General features: G+C 37.6%; 1 protein-coding gene across 2 annotated transcripts in view; it reads left to right on the top strand.

Annotated features, from left to right (window-relative positions):
* The window catches only part of ADAM9 (ADAM metallopeptidase domain 9), a 144126-nt gene that overhangs the window by 10366 nt on the left and 115088 nt on the right, over positions 1-18672 (top strand). For both annotated transcript variants that reach the window (XR_008421609.1, XM_019440731.2), the window contains exons 3-4: positions 3426-3484; positions 16609-16687. Coding sequence is in view for 1 of the 2 variants with exons in the window: in XM_019440731.2 (XP_019296276.1) it covers positions 3426-3484; positions 16609-16687 (138 nt within the window). In the remaining variant the exon portion in view is untranslated. The remainder of the gene's footprint in view (positions 1-3425; positions 3485-16608; positions 16688-18672) is intronic.

The following is an 18672-nucleotide window of genomic DNA, read 5'->3' as shown; positions in this document are numbered from 1 at the left end:
GTACCACCATACATATGGCACTGATATCTGTTGGCCATTATTCTACTTAAAATGATATATTGATCCTTAGTAGTTTCTTATTTTTTTTAAGACAAATGGTCAACTTGAAACATAACAGAATGAAATAGTCAGTTAAATAAAATTCTATGACCAGTTTAGGATGCTGATTATATAGATTTTTTAAAAGTGTTTTTTAATTTATTTTTGAGAGAGAGAGCGTGAGCAGGGAGGGGCAAAGAGAGAGGGGGACAGAGGATCCCAAGTGGGTTCCGTGCTGACAGCATGGGGCTCAAACTCATGAACTAAGATCATGACCTGAGCTGAAGTCGGACACTCAACCGACTGAGCCCCCAGGTGCCCCTGATTATACAGATTTGTAACCCTTTTCTCGCTGGTGATGGTTACAGTGGTCTTTTCATAATAATAAGAATGAACCTCTCTTAGTTTGTGATAGGAAGAATACTTCGTACTGTATCTTCACAGGCTCTGGAGAATAGTAGTATGTTACATGTATATATTTCATAAATGGGAATGTTTACTCAAAAGTGTTTTATCTGGGGCGCCTGGGTGGCGCAGTCGGTTAAGCGTCCGACTTCAGCCAGGTCACGATCTCGCGGCCCGTGAGTTCGAGCCCCGCGTCAGGCTCTGGGCTGATGGCTCGGAGCCTGGAGCCTGTTTCCGATTCTGTGTCTCCCTCTCTCTCTGCCCCTCCCCCGTTCATGCTCTGTCTCTCTCTGTCCCAAAAATAAATAAAAAACGTTGAAAAAAAAAATTTAAAAAAAAAAAGTGTTTTATCTCCATATCAGAAGAAACATTACTGTGCTGTGAACGCTGTAACCCAATGCACAAAAATTATTTTTTATACTATTTTCTCCTACTGTAAAGTTCAGAAAAAATGTTTGGATTTCAACTGATTTCTCCAATTCTTCAACTTTATAGAAGCATAATTTAACTGTACTGTAATTTAACAATAATAGATAAGGAGGGTTAGAGTTTTGTTAATTATATCTGAATTGCTGATATATTCATAAAAAGAGGGTAGCTCGAACATTGTGTAGGGGCTGGACCTCATAAAAAGAACACTGGAGTTGAGAGTCAGGAGCTTTTTGGTTTAGTAACCTCCAGGTACTACCACTAGGGTAGATCATTCAACCCCATTTCTTCTCTATAAGTAAGGAATAAATAACCCTACAATTTAGAATTCTTCCTTGTTTCTGTTTTGAGCTGGACATACTGCCATTGGATTATGTTTTGACTTAGAATAGAATTAATGTATACTTGCTTCATTATTTGTCTCCTCTTCTTCAGTCTTTAGCACAGTGACTATGCACACAGATACTTGTGATCATAATAAATGTCATTCATGTGCCTGGATAAATATTTGGAGAAGTAGAAGTGCTGTTTGGGCACTAGGGTTATGGCAGTGAACGAAACAGACAAAATCCATGTTCTTATGGAGCTTCCATTTTAGTGGGGTTGGGGGAGGAGACAAAAAACAAAGAACTAAGGTAGACTGATGTAGATTACTTAAGGTGGTAATGCGTGCTCTTGAGAAAATTATAGCAGCAGGGTGGATAACGAGTGCTGGGTGAGGGTAAGGGTGGGGTAAGAGGGTTTGTACTTTTTAAGCCTGGAAAAGCCTTACTGAGAAAGTGACCCTTGAGTAAAGCAGGGGAATGAGCAATCCAGGCAGATATTTGGGGAAGGAATATAGCATTATGAAACAATCCTCAGACTCTTCAGAATTTTTCTCAGATGACATGATGGTGGTGATTTTATATCATATGACTGACCAAGAGCAGAGAGGATAGAACAGCACATGCCAAAGCTATGACAATGGAAGGAGCTTAGTATTTTTTTTGTTGTTCTCTCTCTTTCTTTTTTCTTTTTCTTTCTTTCTTTCTTTCTTTTTTTCTTTCTTTTTTTTCTTTCTTTCTTTCTCCTCTCTTTCTTTCTTTCTTTCATTTTATTTTTAGTTTTCATCCTTTTCTTATTGAAGTATAATTAACATACAGTTTTATATTAGTGCCAGGTATACAGTATTATGATCCAACAATTTTATACATTACTCAGTGCTTGCCATGTTAAGTGTAGTGACCATCTGTCACCAAACAATGTTATTACCATTTTACTGACTATTTTTTCTATGCTGTACTTTTCATTTCCATTGTCTTTTTTGTCACCAGAAGTTTGTAACTAGGAGCTTGGTATTTTTGATGCCTAAGTTGAGATCGAAGTAGATCACAGGCTCTCATTCAGATGTGGAAGCAGAGTGCCAGATTCTGTAACTTGGTCTAGGCCTTAGAATTGAGATGTTGATGAGCCCTAGAAGAGGGGATCATGCTATTTCTTGGCAAAATGTTAACTTAGAGTCCAGAGACAGTGAGGAAAATAAGAGAACACTTCTAATAATATTATTTGCTGAGTCCCTCCATGACTTCCTGTTTTGTTAAAGAGTTAAGGCAAAGTGGAATCTCATGCTTCTAGCGGTCACATTAAATGCTTCCCACTAATGAAGTGGTGAGTTGCTGGGGAAGTTGTTTCAGAGTTGTTTGAGGTAGAGAAGAGGATCCCATGAACTTCAGAATGTGTAAGTGCAAGTTGTCTTATCTTAGTTCATTGGCTCTGAGATGCTGTCCATTGTAAGGCACACTATTGTTTAATATACCACTAATTAAGAAAGAAACAGAGTCCTACCAGTTTGACTGTTCTGCCTTTGTATGATGCATCCTGAATTCAGGAGATGTTCATTTGAGGGGAAAAATGTGTGATTTAGGATTGATGAAATGTGGTAAGCTGTGTGAAGATACAAAATCATAAAAGCGTACGAATGTCAGCTTTTGGATAATTAGAACTAGAGATAATCTCTTGAAACTAAGAAATTCATTTCACTTAAACAAAAGGAAGAATTACTTTATACTGTAGGTAATACTTGGACAGACTTAATAGAAATAATCCCTGAAGTTACAGCTGAATTATAAATGAATTTAAGAAGAGTTTAGATGGATATGCAGATGATTTCCCACAATAAGTTATTAAAGGAAGGTAGGGGTGATCAGTGTGTGTGTGTGAGAGAGAGAGAGAGAGAGGGAGAGAGAGAGAGAGAGAGAGAGAGAGAGAGAGAGAATCCCAAGCACACTTCTGCTGCCAGCGCAGAGCCTGATGAGGGGCTCAATCCCACAAACTGCGAGATCATGGCCTGAGCCAAAACGAAGAGTTGGATGCTTAACCAACTGAGCCACCTAGGTGCCCCAGTCAGAGTATATTTTTATTAAGAACAGTTATAAAGTTCTATAAAACAATTTCAGCCAGTGCTAAATTATTTTAATTCAGGATAATTTCCAGTATCTTATAAATACCTGTTTTTGGAAAGTAATTTATAAGATGGTGTTTTATTGTTTTTTTCTCCTTCTCTGTACATTTAGGTATCTTATATTATTCAAGCTGAAGGAAAAGAGCATATTATTCACTTGGAAAAGAACAAGTAAGAAATTTAATTTACTTTGGCTTTTTGGTAATTTGTTTAAAAATATTATATATTTTTAAGAAAATATATTTTAAGTAGTATATTTAAATAGTATATTTAGTTAGATATTGTTTAGTAGATGGATAAAAAGGTGAGGATAACAAGAGTAGCAGTGTGGAAAAAGCCATACTATTTGGTGTTTCCATTGACATTAGGGCAAGGGAAAATAAATTTACAGAAAGCTGTATTTCAGAAGAAAAGTTTTTAATTGTGATAGGCCCAAGGAACAATTGAGCAGAGGTAAAGAAGTCTTTAATAGTTAGTATCAGTCTGCTAGTGCTGCCATAACAAAATACCACAGACTTAAAAAAAGGAAGTTTATTTTCTCACAGTAATGGAGACCAGAAGTCCAAGATCAAGGTGCTATATGGGCTGGTGTCTGGCGAGGACTCTCCCCTTGAGTTACAGATGGCCATCTTCTCATGCTGTGTTCACTTACATGGCCTCCTTGGTGTGGGGGGTGAAGGGTGGGGAAGGAGCAAGCTCTCTTGTGTCTCTTCTAATAGGGACACTAATGTTGTCAGCTCAGGACCTTACCCTTTATGACCTTATTTAACTATGATTACTTCCTTCGTGCCCCATTTCCAAATACAACCACACTGATGGTGAGGGTTTCAAAATATGAATGTTTCTATGGTGTGGGGGAGGGACACAAACGTGTAGAACACAATAGTAGTCTCTCATCTACCCCCCTTTTAAAAAATTTTTTTTTTAACATTTATTTATTATTGAGAGAGAGAGACAGAGCACGAGTGGGGGAGGGGCAGAGAGCGAGGGACACACAGAATCTGAAGCTGATTCCAGGCTCCGAGCTGTCAGCACAGAGCCTCGCAGGGTTCGAACTCACAAACCGTGAGATCATGACCTGAGCTGAAAGTTGGATGCCCAACCGATAGAGCCACCCAGGCGCTCCTCATCTCCCCCCTTTTTTAAAAAAAAAATTATTTATTTTTGAGAGAGAATGTGCAAGCGGGGGAGGGGCAGAGAGAGGGGGACAAAGGATCCAAAGCGGGCTCTGTGCTGACAGGCTGACAGTAGCAAGCCCAATGTGGGGCTCAAACTCACAAACCTCGAGATCATGACCTGAGCTGAAGTCAGACACTCAACCAACTGAGCCACCCAGGTGTTCCTCACATCCCCATTTTAATCCCTTCTCTGCATTTTGGCATGTTCTCTCCTAATCTCACCTTGGTAACCTGTGTTCTTTGGCTGTCTTTTTGAAATGCCAAGTTTTTAAGCATGCTGAGTCACCCAACTTTCCTATGGCCTGTCTTCTCCCATCTTTCCCTTTTCTTACGCAGCAAAACTTCTAATATCTTTAGTGAGAGATTCTAGAAAAAAAAAAGCCACACGATAGACCCATTTACAATGAGGTATGAATGAAGGGATGCTAAGTGTTTCTGTCGAAGGAAGTGCTGCTCAAAGCCTAGTCCTGGAGCCTCTCCACAGCCGCTGAGAGTTTGTCAGAGTTGCCAGTTCACAGGCCTAACTCTAGAATGAACCAGAATTTTGGGAGGTGTCATAGCAATCTGTGTTTTAACAGGATTTCCTGATTTTTTTTTGCATCCTCAAGTTTGAGTAAGACTTTTTATCTAGAAGAGGATGTTCACCCAAAGGGTTTGAGTCTCCTTGGCAGAATTTCAGGCAATGTGACAGATATTTTCAGACAGACTTTCTGAAGTCTTCTACTGTATTTGATGGATGTTAACATTTATTGAACACTTTTTGTGTGTGTGTGTGTGTGTGTGTGTGTTCCAGGCACTGTATTAGGTACTTTTAGGTATAGTATTTATTTAATTCTCACAAAACTCCTGAAGGATCCTGCTTGACTCCAATGTAGTGATGTTACTATGTAAAAAAAAAAAAAAAAATCTAATAGATCTAAATATTTTCTTCTCATCCTTCCTGTAGATGTAGATCAATTAAAATTATGTCAATAAAATAATACAGTTGACCCTGGATCAACATGGGTTTGAACTGATGGGTCAACTTATATATATAATAAATGTATGTACAATACTATAGATGTATTTTTTCTTCCTTATGATTTTCTTAACATTTTTTGGCTTACTTTATTGTAACAATACAGTATATAATACATACAATGTGTAAAATATGTGTTAATTGACTGCTTATGTTATCAGTAAGCCTTCCAGTCAGTGATGGCTATCAGTAGTTAAGTTTTTGGGGAGTCAAAAATTATGTGTTGATTTTTGACTGTGTGGGGTGTCAGCGCCCTGAACTCCTGTGTTGTTCAAGGATCCACTGTAGTTCCTTATTTTTTGCATAGGTTTCATCTTACAAAACATTTTCACAACCTTGATCTCATTTATCATATTGTTAATAACAACTTAATTCTTGAGCAGTATTTGTTGTCCTCATTTTATGCATAAGAATACTAAGGTTCAGTAAGGTTACTGCCTTGCTCAGTATCACAGTTTGTAATGGTTCAAGCTGGGGCACAAATCCGGGTCATTTGACTGGAAGTCTGGTGATCCAAATATATGTGCTATGTATACTCTACATTACTATGCTTCTTGATTTGGTGGCAAATGGTACTTTTCCAGGCATTTGTTTGAGTATCTTTGAAAGGTGGTTATCAAAGCTATGATCACTAATGAAAAAAAGTTAGGGTAGATAGCCTAGAATAAAATGGCTCAGATACATTCTCTGTAATAATGGAGAAGTTATGACATTCAATAAAAGAGTGACTATATTGTAGCAAATGCTTATTTTTTCCTTCCATTGCTTCTAAGAACAGTGGTCTTAACTGTTTTTGGGTCTCCCTTGAGAATTTGGTAAAAGCCATTGAACCCTTCTTGTGGAGGAGGGTACATAGTCACTTATATGGAGTATTTGGCAGGAACTGGGGGTTGTGGGAAAGAAGAGATCACATCTTTCTCTGCCTGTGAGGAGCAAATTTAAAAATTAAATACAAGGGTAAGTTAAATGAGAGGTTACATGTCACTTTTATTATTGATAAGGGCTGGGTTGGAGGATTTAGCTTAGAATGAAAGCCCAATGGACCTACTAATCCTGAACCTTAGTATTAGGCAGATTTAGTTATTTATGTGAATGCCACATAGTGGCAAGTTTGCTTCTGGAGAAGCATAGTAGAATTCTCTCTCACTGGGTAGGCAGTGACTTCCAAAGAGGAAGATAGGCAGAGCAAAGCAAACTATCTTTCGGATTCACCACTAGAGGGAGACACACGTGTGTGTGTGTGTGTGTGTGTGTGTGTGTGTGTGTGTGTGCGCGCGCGCGCGCGTGCTTGTTGGGGAGAGAGAAGGGGAGACAATGCAGTGATGAACGAATCAAAAGGACTGAAGACTCCACAGGCTACTCCCAAGTTTATTCAAGTTGGCTTTAATAAAGGTAAATGATACAGTGCATCAGGACAGAGAAAGTGCAGAGAATCAAGGGGTTTGAAAACTTTATGCATAGCCCCTCAGGGTCCTTTCTCAGTTGCACAGATGTGCTTTGTCTTCAGTTTAACAAACCTCTGAGATAGTGTGTAGCATCTATTTTCATGGGAGCCCAGGCACAGGTTTACACAAGGGATCTTTTATACTACTCTGGTCATGTAGCCCAAATCAGGCTCTGTAGCTCATTACTCTGCATGCAAACCATCAATCTCTCCATCTCTAAACAGTACAGGGAAGCTGGTCCCGGCTGCCTCCAGGGGGAGTTTAGAACGTTAAATGGCGTATTCTAAATCACCAGCTAGCACATTGCCTCCCTGACTTGTCCATAATCCCTGGAGATAAGCGTAAAGCTGCTCCAGTTCTGCTGCAAATGACAGATTCTTTGCTTGACCAAACTTCAGTCAGGCTGCTGACCTTCTTTCTAGGTGTATCAGTGCACTTTCTTGTAAAATCCAGTTTTGGCAAGAACCCTGCTAAGTCAGTTTGACAAGAACTACCACCCCCCTTGCCCTTGATCACTGTGGACATGTAACCAGGTTCCTCATCCTTTACCATCCCCAGGTGAGGTCTGATCACCCTGGCTTGTCTTAAGCAAGAATCTCTTAGGTTGTGTTAGCTAGAACCCCCCTGACCCCTGAAGTTTCCTCTTAGTAGTTTTCTATCCATTGACCCCTCTACCCTGCCCCTTGGCTATAAATTCCCACTTGTCCATGCTGTATTTGGAGTTAATTCTTATCTCTTTCCTCCATTGTGAAATCCCATTGCAGTGGTCCTTACACTCAGTGCAATGGACTTGAATAAAGTCTGCCTTACTGATGTGGTTTGAAATGGGGTTTGGGAGCCAAACGCTGAGAAAGAATTCTTGAGATTTTTTTGGTGCAAAAAGATGTTTTCATTATAGCACAGGAACAGGACCTGTGGGCAGAAAGAACTGCGTTATAAGTGTGAGGAGTGACTGATTATATAAGATTTTGTATGTTCTGGAGGGGATGGTAATTTTAGCATCCCAGGAAATTGAGTCTATAGGTTTCTGAAAGTCCGGCTATTGATAAGATTGCTTTTTTCTTGTAAATCATTAAGACAGTTGCAAACTGATACGGATTTATGTTCTGCATGACTGTGATCTCTATCAGTTGGCCATTTGTTTTTCCCCTTCCTCTGTTCTTGGGCAGCCAGGAGCGCCTGAGGAATGTCACACATATCCACATGGTGGGGGGTTACAGGGTGTTAGCTTATGCTTTGCCCTCAGCTTGCCTTCTGCTCTCTCATCATTACCATCTTTAACAGCGTCATTGAGGGGCACCTGGGTGGCTCAATTGGCTAAGCATTCGACTCTTGGTTTCGGCTCAGGTCATGATCTGGTGATTAGTGAGTTTGAGTCCTGCATTGGGCTCCATACTGACAGCAAGGAGTCTGCTTGGGATTCTCTGTCTCCTCTCTCTGCCCCTCCTCCACTTATGCAAGAGTGCACACATGTGCGTGCTTACTCTCTCTTTCAAAATTAAACTTTTTAAAAAAAGTGTCATTGATATTTTTTTTTCTTTGGCAGTCATGGTGCCATGACTTAGGTAGGGTCAGATTCATCATTGGACCCTCAGACCTCTCACCTAGGGCCCTAAGTATGTACCTATCTTTGAAGCCTTTGTCTTTATTACTGGCTGATTGATTGGGGATCCATAGGTGAATCTGACTCTTGAACTATTGCTTCAGACAAATGTCTGTTGAAGCTGGTAAGGACAGATTTTGATTTTTAAGATTTGGTTATACTCTCTGAAGCTGGGTTAAAGTCACAAGTTTTTTTGCAAGGCACCTGCTGGGCTGGAGGTCTTCCTGGCTCCTTGTTCTGAGTGGGGAGTGGGGATTATTCCCTGACTTCCTGGGCTGGAAGACTCTTCTTCCTTACTCTCTGTGAGGTCTCTCTCTTCTCTTCTGTTGCATCCCACTTCTCCCAGGGGAATTTCTCGGTCAACTGAAACCCTTTTCTCAAACTCCTGATGACTTTCTGCTGGGCCTACTTCCTTTCTTGTTGGCATGATTTTGCTGAGGATAATTTGGAACTTCGTTGGCCATTTTGGGAAACTTGAGATCTCCCCAGATTGACTCCCAATACCTCTCCCTTCCCACTGCTGCTGCTCCTCCTTCCTCCTTTTACCACCTTCAGTCTTCTGCCCTAGTTCCTTTGACTCCTTTGAGATGTTCCTATTCAAGCCCCTATGTTCTCCATCCCTCTGTCCACCCTTGCTGCCTTTCCCGTCCCACTTCAGCCCTTCGGCTTTCTACAGCCACTGGAATTGTAGGCACCCTGGCCTCCACTGGGGCCTCTTAAGGGAGTCAGGTACCCCTGAGAGCGACTACCTAAGGCTCAGAAGAGAAACAAAAGACTCTTTGGAAATAGAGCTGGATGATTTGCCCCATGCATGGGCTGGAAACATCCAGACAGAACTTAGATGTCTTCTAGTCACTCACCTAAAATTTAGCCCATTGCCTTCATATTACATTATCACAACAAAAGAAAATCTTAAAAAGTCTCCACAGTTATTGGTAGGCAGGTAACCTTAACTTGGTCCATTTGCCAGAAACACAGTTTGGATGAAAAAACAAAGTGGGGATAAACCAGTGAGATTGTATTACTGTTGTACTGACTCAGAGCTGAAATTTTGAAATGGAAGCTATAGGATCTCTATTTGTATCTGTCTATATATGTTTATATATGTATGACATATATATATGTCATACATATATATGTTTATATATGTATATTCTAGATGTGTGGTAGTTTTCTACTTCTGGATGGTATTAACAAATTAATTCATAAAATTCCTTAATGGAGTTCTATTCACATTGGTCTGGAGACCATGAACACTTATATAAATTAAGTTTTCTTAACATTCAGAAGTATAGAAACTAACCTGTCTTTTGTTTTTTGTTTTTTGTTTTTTAAGTTCACATGATCTGGGATGATCTTTGGTAAATAAAGCTAGCTTTAAAATTATTGCTAAACTTATTGATAAACTCTGACTACTTCAGAGTTGTCAGAGTTGCAGATACAAAGTTTTTTTCTATCTCTGTTTACTAGTCAGACAAATTTGTGTCTACTAGATGTTTAAGATTATAAACTATAAATCCAACCTAAAAACAAAATGTATAATAAAAAGGAATTGCTTGGTGCACATCAAACACAGCAGTTAGAAAAGAAAAAAGAATCACGAATAACTTTTTAGATTCTTTAGGATGTTTGCTTCTGTGATTTTTTTTTACTTACTTCATCGGTCAACAGGAAAAATAACTTAAGATGATGGATGGCTAGCTTTGTTTAGTTAATGTCTTATGAAATTTTCATGGGTAATTCAAGTATAATTATTAAGATCAAGTAAATTAAATAGATATGAATGGAATAAAAGATTATAAATGAACTTTTCATTGATCATTCTGTTTTATGATAGTTCTCCTTAAGAATAGTTTCAAAACCTTTTTCATAACTTTAAACATTAAAGCTATACTAAGTTAAAGATGGATATTTATTGACCATCTAGATCATTTCCAAATTAGAGAAATATTGAGACATGAATTGCTGAACATTAATTTTATTTTACTTTTGGTATCTCATTTTTAATATGGTATAGAAAAGCTGAATATATTTAGGTCTATAAGTAAGTGTGATAAAGTTGTACTATGAAAAAGACATGTCTATAGAAATGATATATTCTTAAACTTGCTATATAATGATAGTATGTTGAGTATGTGATAGTATGTGAGTTTGCAATTGTCTGCTTCCTACTTTTCACTGAAAATTTGGGTTTCAGATGGTTAAAAATATAATCAATATATGTAAATGAAACTACTAGGAATAGTAATAGTAAAGAAAAACTGTATGCAGGGAAAGTAAGATGTATTTTTGGTGAGGAAAGTTATGAAGGACACGTTTTTGTTAAGGGAAGAAGAGAGTAATTTTACTGGAAAGTAGAATGGACTGGTTGTTCCAGAATGAGAAAGAAGAAAAGAGTAGGAGAAAAACTGAATGGATATAAGAAAAAAATTTTGTAAGATTTGTGGAAAAGGAACCTTAGAAAAGGAATCTTTCTTTTTCTGGTCAAAGTTGGCCAAGATTGGATGGATTTATTTGTATTTATTATTAAACAAAATTGTTTTTAATTAAAAAAAATTTGCCTTTGTACTAATAGTACATTGATGTAAAACCATTGTTTGATTTTCTCTCAGTGTTAAAACAGCAAAGTTTCTTTTGGTTTGCTCTTAATAAGAAGTTGTAAAAAAAAGCTGATTTTCTTTACCTTTTAAGTAATATGCCTGGGAAAACAAGATTCTGTGTTTTAAAATAATTTCTTGTGCTTCATATTATGTTATCAGTTCTTTGACTATTGAAGAAAACCAGGTCTTCTTAATTGTAAGAGGCTAAGAAGTTTTACAACCATGTAACTTTCTGTGTTTGCCTTTGATATCTTTTAATTGTGATTTTGGTTAAGTGGATGACTAAGGATTGTTTTACAGTGACTGTGATCTTCTTTAGTCAAGTGACCAAACCTTCTGACATGACAACTTCTCCATGTCAGATTCTAAGTGAAGTCTTTTTGACCTTAGACTAACTTTGAGATTTCCTAGATGACCTTTGGAAAATCTCATGGGTTTTGTCTCTTATAAAAAGAGAGATGTATAAGTAATTACGTGTATTTGATATGTTAAATTACATGGGAAGCATTGTCAAATAAGTGATGATAAGCCTTCTTAGGTTACATGTGTGTGGATATGTTACTATTACAGGTTATTTCAGAAATTGTATGATATTCATAGAAATTTATCAATACTGTCATTGTCGAATTATTACCTTAAATTGCTGTATGTCACAGAAATAACGAAATGTCCTTGTCAATAGCATTATAATGAAATCTTGTCAGATCTTTAACTACAACTATTTTAGGTGTTTTGTCATTCACAGACAGTTACTGTGATTCTTCTCTGAAAGCATTTATAATTAGCTACAGGTTAGAATGCTCCTTGATGGCATCACTTAAAAACTTTCAGACCTTGCCATTGGATTGAGTAAGAATGTCAGAACTAATGAAGAAACTGATGGATTCATAAAGACTGCTAACACAAGATTAAGTAGAACAAGACTTAATTACGTGGGCCTGAATGAACCGATGAGGATTATTATAATTTTTTTATGACTTTTTGTTGAAACATTCCTGGTTCTTTAATGTTTTGTTTCCCAAATTTAAGGAAAACTTTTTTTAAATTTCTAAAATTTTTATTTTTTTAATTTAAATCCAAGTAGTTAACACATAATGTAATAATGATTTCAGGAGTAAAATTTAATGATTCATCACCTATATGTAACACCCAGTGCTCATCCCAACAAGTGTCCTCCTTAATGCCCCTCACCCATTTAGCCTATCCCCCCACCCAACACTCTGCCAGCAACCCTCAGTTTGTTCTCTGTATTTAAGAGTCCCTTGTAGTTTGTCCCCCTCTCTGTTTTTATGTTATTTCTGCTTCCCTTCCCTTAAGCTCATCTGTTTTATTTCTTAAATTCCACATATGAGTGAAATCATATGATATTTGTCTTTCTCTGGCTAATTTCACTTAGCATAATACACTCTAGTTCCATCCATGTGTTACAAATGGCAAGATTTCATTCTTTTTGATTACTGCGTAGTAGTCCATCACGTTTTCTTTATCCATTCATCTGTCAGTGGACATTTGGGCTCTTTCCATAATTTGGCTATTGTCGATAGTGCTGCTGTAAACATTGGGATGCATGTGCCCCTTTGAATCAGCACTCCTTAATCCTTTGGATAAATACCTAGTAGTATAATTACTGGGTTTTAGGGTAGTCTATTTTTTTTTTTTTTTATTAATTAAGAATTGTTTTTTACATTTTATTCATTTTTGATAGAGAGAGAGAGAGAGAGAGACAGAGACAGAGGACAAGTGGGGGAGAGGCAGAGAGAGAGAGGGAGACATAGAATCCAAAGCAGGCTCCAGGCTCTGAGCTGTCAGCACAGAGCCTGACATGGGGCTTGAACTCACAAACCATGAGATCATGACCTTAGCTGAAGTTGGATGCTTAACTGACTGAGCTACCCAGGCGCCCGTAGGGTAGTTCTATTTTTAATATTTTGAGGAACCTCCATACTGTTTTCCAGAGTGGCTGCACCAGTTTGCATTCCCACCAGCAGCGCAAAAGGGTTCCTCTTGCTCCACATCCTCACCAACATCTGTTGTTGCTTGAGTTGTTCATTTTAGCCATTCTGACAGGTGTGAGGTGGTATCTCATTGTGGTTTTGATTTGTATTTCCCTGATGATGAGTGATGTTGAGCATCTTTTCATGTGTCCATTAGCCATCTGGATGTCTTCTTTGGAAAAGACATGTCTTTTGCCTGGATTTTTGTTTTTGGGTATTGAGTTTGGTAAGTTCTTTATAGATTTTGGATACTAACCCTTTATCTGATATTTCATTGGCAAATATCTTCTCCTCTTCTGTTGGCTGCTTTTTAGTTTTGCTGACTCTTTCCTTCTCTGTGAATAAGCTTTTTATCTTGATGAGGTCTCAATAGTTCATTTTGCTTTTGTTTCCCTTGCCTCTGGAGACATGTGAGGTAAGAAGCTACTGCAGCCAAGGTCAAAAAGGTTGCTTCCTGTTTTCTTCTCTAGGATTTTGATGGTTTCTTGTCTTACGTTTAGGTCTTTCATCCATTTTGAGTTTATTTTTTGTATATGGTGTAAGAAAGTGGTGCAGGTTCATTTTGTATTTCACTGTCCAGTGTTCCCAACACCGTTTGCTGAAGAGACTGTCTTTTTTCCATTGGATATACTTTCCTGCTTTGTCAAAGATTAGTTAGCCATACATTTGTGGGTCTATTTCTGGGTTCTGTATTGTGTTCCATTGATCTATGTGTCTGTTCTTACGTCAGTACCATATTGTCTTGATGGTTACAGCTTTGTAATACAGCTTGAAGTCCAGAATTTTGTGATGCATCCACCTTTGGTTTTCTTTTTCAGGATTGCCTTGGCTATTTGGGGTCTTTTCTGGTTCCATACAAATTTTAGGATTGTTTGCTCTGCTAGCTCTGTGAAGAATGCTGGTGTTATTTTGATAGGGATTGCAGGAAACCTTTTTCTTTTTGTATATGGAATTGAACCATTGATCTTTTCTCCCTATCCAAGACCTCCAGAAATTAGAAGTTTTTAGAGAGTATCTTTATTTTCATGGCAGTATGGTTTTTTGTGGAAGTTCAGTGAGAATCTGTGAGGATCCAATTGGAAACCTTAGTTGTATTATCAAGGTTTTTGACTGGAATGTCATATTTGAGAATGATATGCATCAAATCAGGTATGATCAGGCAGCATTAAGGAGCTAAGGTTGACTTTAAGGAGCCAATTTTATACCTTCCCGTCACCCCACACACCTTGGTAAAACCAGCCTGTACCTGGCCTCTTGCAGGGTTTCCTGCCTTACAGCTGAGTAAGGGAGGTCATTTCTGGCAGGTCCAGGAACCTCTGGGTATTTTGAAAACCTTGAGAAGAGAGGAATTCTCCATACCTCTAGGCACTGCAGGCAAAATCTGATGGCTTCTAAGCCCTGAAAGGCTTTTCTTTATTTTTTTATTTTTTTAAAAAAATGTTTATTTTTATTTTATTTATTTGAGAGAGAGAGAGAACGAGAGAACGGCAGAGAGAGAGAGAGAGAGAGAGAGAGAGAGAACGGCAGAGAGAGAGGGAGACAGAGGATCCAAAGTGGGCTCTGTGCTGTCAGCAGAGAGCTCTATGTGGGGCTAGAGCTCAGGAATGTGAGATCTCGGCCTCAGCAGAAGTCAGACGTTTAACTGACTGAGCTGCTCAGATGCCCCATCCTGGGAGGCTTTTAGAAGTCCAATCTGAGATTCCTTATGAAATGTTCCAGGAAATGAAACTCAAACAAGGACCTATGTGGCCAATCACTGTTTTTGCTGCACTTACGTAAATAATCAGGGCAGTTTTAATGAGACTTGACTTACTTGGCAAACAGATTAGTCTTACTTTGATTATCTTTGACAGAAATGAGGGTGACTGTAGAGAGAATATTTTTGTTTGTTTCAGTAGAAAACTCCAATGTACCCTTGCCAGTTCCATCTTGCACATTTTGCCTTTTTTTTTTTTTTTTTTTTACCAAATCTGAAATCTTCTGGTTTCCTCCAATAGCTGGCTACCACTCTCCAAATTAACATTTCTAGTTTTTCTCCCTTCTGAGTTGGAATCATTGAGAGTTAAAACTGCCCTTTTCCTGAAGCTCTACAAGCAGAAGCTGAACAAATTGATATAAATTTCAAAAAAAAAATTTACCACAACAGTTCACATATGGGCAGCCTTCCTGTCTCTTCTGGTATGGACCATTCAGAAAGTTCACCAGAACGCCTGATGCCATCACCGGGTACATTCAAATTTCCAACCAGGAAGATTTGTCGGATGGACAGTGCCATCCTCTACCATCTAAACATGCTTCGAGAATTTCAAATCTAAAAACCTTGACTGCTGCCCACTGGATTCAGAAACTGAGTTTATTTGTCTTTATTTTCATAGCAACCATCCTCATTAAAAGCCTGACTGCTAGCACCATCCAGCAAATGTCCTTTACTACCAAGTTCCAATAGATGATTCAGCTGGTCCTTAATGAACAAAAGGATTCCAGATTCTGTCTGGATTTATATTGTTCAGAGGAAAGAAGGATGTCTCTTCTTTTCTTGAACAAGAGGGGAGACTGACAAACATTCTTTGCTTGACCAAACCTTAGGCGGTTGAACCTTTTCCTAAGTACATCATCCATGCACTTCCTTATAAAATCTGGTTTTAGCAAGAACCCCCTGGTTTCTGATTCCTCTGGACGTGTGATCAGGTTCCTCATCCTTTACCACCCCCCCTGTGATTTCCTATCACCCTGGCCTATCTTCAGCGAGAATCTGTTAGGTTAGTTTAGCCAGACCACCCCTCACCACTGATATTTTCAGTTAGTAATTTCCTATCCACTGACCTCTGCCCCTTGGGTATAAATTCCCACTTGCCCATGCTGTGTTTGTAGTTGATCCTTTATCTCTCATTGCAGTGGTTCCTATACTTATCACAGTGGAGCCGAATAAAGTCTGCCTTACCATTTTTAACAAGTGTCACTGAACAGTTGTTTTCTTTAACGAAGATAACCCTGTCTTTACACATATGGTTTACAATACTGAGCTCCCTTAACATGCAAGGGAGTTCAGCAATCAGCAGTAATTGTTTCCTCCAACTGACACTGATTTTGCCTCTCTACTTACAAGGTTAAAGCAGTGAGTGCTTCTCGATAAGTACATAACCTTATTTATACTTTTCCTATGAGATGTATCAGAAAAATTTAAAGACATTACTTTTATTTTTTGCAGCCAACATTTTATGACCACTAGAACACATAGGCAGCCTAGCATTCTTTATGATGAAGCAACACACATGATTTCAGATTTGAGTCTATTTATGACCTTTTTGTTTTATAATAGCTTTCCCTTTAAATAATAATTTGTCAGGTGAAAGTTTTTGTTCCTGTTTATATGTTCTAGGAATATTGCCTTATGAGTTGTTTCTTAGTTGTATGTAGGTAAAATAATTTTAAGTGATATGTTTTATTCCTCTTCCAGAGACCTTTTGCCCCAAGATTTTGTAGTTTATACCTACAACAAGGAAGGGGTTCTGATCTCTGACCATCCCGATGTACAGGTAACATTTTCCTCTTGATCTTATATTGGAATTTAACATAATTATAATTTTACAGTTAGTTCTATTCAGGTACAGAAGACTATGTATACATCGCACAGTCACCCAGGGCCTCTCTTGACATTATAATATATGGAGTTATCCTGGGAAGGGGGTGTGTGGTGGGTGTATTTACATGGACTGGAGCGCACTTTACAGTTCTCCAGGTCCTCAAGTTGTCAAATGTTTTTTTTTTTAAAGTTCAAGAAATAATCTTCTATTTATGGTAATCCTTACTCCTTATGAATGTTTGCTATATTTTAAAATCTAAAAAATTGTTTTTGCTGGAAGTTAATCTCCCTGAAAGCATCTCTTACTTATTAAGCCATTTGATTTGCCATTAATACTTAGTAAAGAACAAACACTTGTATGCTGTTATATGTTGTAATTTTTTACTAAAAATAGTTCTTTTCTAAAGAAATGTGGTCCTCTTTGCATCAGAGAACAGAGTATTTCTGAAGACAGAACTGGCCAGGAATACTCAAAATAATTGGTAGTTGCTGAATTTGGTCTTATGCATTATTAAATTAGAGCATAAACATTTTTCGTGTCTTTTGGGAAGAGCATTTTGCGTCCTTTTTGGCAGTTAGCTATTCTGTATTTCTTTCTTTTGCATGAGTGTCCATGGAAGTATTTGTTCCCATTAAACATGTGTTATTTTCCTGCAAGCTCTGTAATGTTTGGCTGGGTTGAATTGTTTATGTTAGTTACGCACTTTTGCAGTGCACTTCAAATAAATAGAAGGCAAACCCTTGTTTTAGATTAATTTCACACTGCTTGGATGTAATCCTGGCTCTTTTTTGTTGTTGTTGTTGTTGCTGGCTCTGTCATTTATTTGTTGGTCAAGTTACTTTGAGTTGTTTGTACCTTATTTTCTTCACCTTAAAATGGGAATGATAATTACAACTTCATGGAGTTACTGGAAAGCTTAAATGAGTTAATACTTTTTAAAAAATTGAAGTGTAGTTGACTTACAATATTGTATTTGTTTCACTATATAACATAGTGATTCAAAGTTTATATACGTTATGAAATGACCACCACGACAAACCTAGCTCCCATTTGTCACCATACAAAGTTGTTACATATTGTTAATTATATTCCTTATGCTGTACATTGTGTCTCCATTAAATGAGTTAATACCTGTAAGATACTCAGAACAGATAGTCTGACCATTATTAACTCCATAAATATTATTTATTATTATTGAAAATATAAATGCTTAAAACTGCTAAAAATAGATTTCAGTCAATAGAAATTGATGCAACTGTTATCTGAAAGTATTATTATGGAATTGTGCTTTCTTGGGTGATTGAAAAATACAAATTAAGACAGATGAAGTCTTTTTCTTATTTCTTGGTTTTTAGTATTGTTTAGATAAATGAAAGTATGTAGATTTGAGATACCAATTAAAACCTTGATACTGGGAATTTTTGGCCTATGGCTAGATTGTCAGATATTATAATGACATTACTTTTGTTTATAAAATGCAATGAAATTACACTGAGAAAACATGAATGCTTTCCCTTATGAGTGCTATTACCTGGTTTTTATCATTAGTGTCTTTCACAAAGGCCATTTTTCACAAAGAAACTAAGTTTTAATAACCACTTTATTCAAGTTTCTGTGTGAAACAAAATTCCAGATTACCATGTGTTAGAACTTTGGGGTACCTTGCAAATGTATTAGCAAGTGTCTTAAGACACTTCTAAAGTTAACTTCTTTAATTAATTAATACTCTTTGTTCCATATGAAAAGTATATTGACTGCCCAAGGCTTGTGGGCTGTGGCTAGGTTGTTTTTTTTTTTTTTTTTAGGTGGCTCTATAATAGTTCTGTGTATTTCTCTTCTCCCTAGTTGAGTGTTTTGCTTATAGTTTGTGTATTTCCAAAACTGTGACATTTGCACCTTTACTGTAATCATGCAGTTTAACTAGATGTTTTGTAAAC

This window comes from Panthera pardus, unplaced genomic scaffold (genome assembly GCF_024362965.1).
Source record: "Panthera pardus isolate Hobbes unplaced genomic scaffold, ASM2436296v1 HiC_scaffold_13, whole genome shotgun sequence".
NCBI lineage: Eukaryota > Metazoa > Chordata > Mammalia > Carnivora > Felidae > Panthera > Panthera pardus.
Note: the sequence above shows the minus strand (reverse complement) of the source record. Positions and strands in the feature narration are given on the sequence as shown.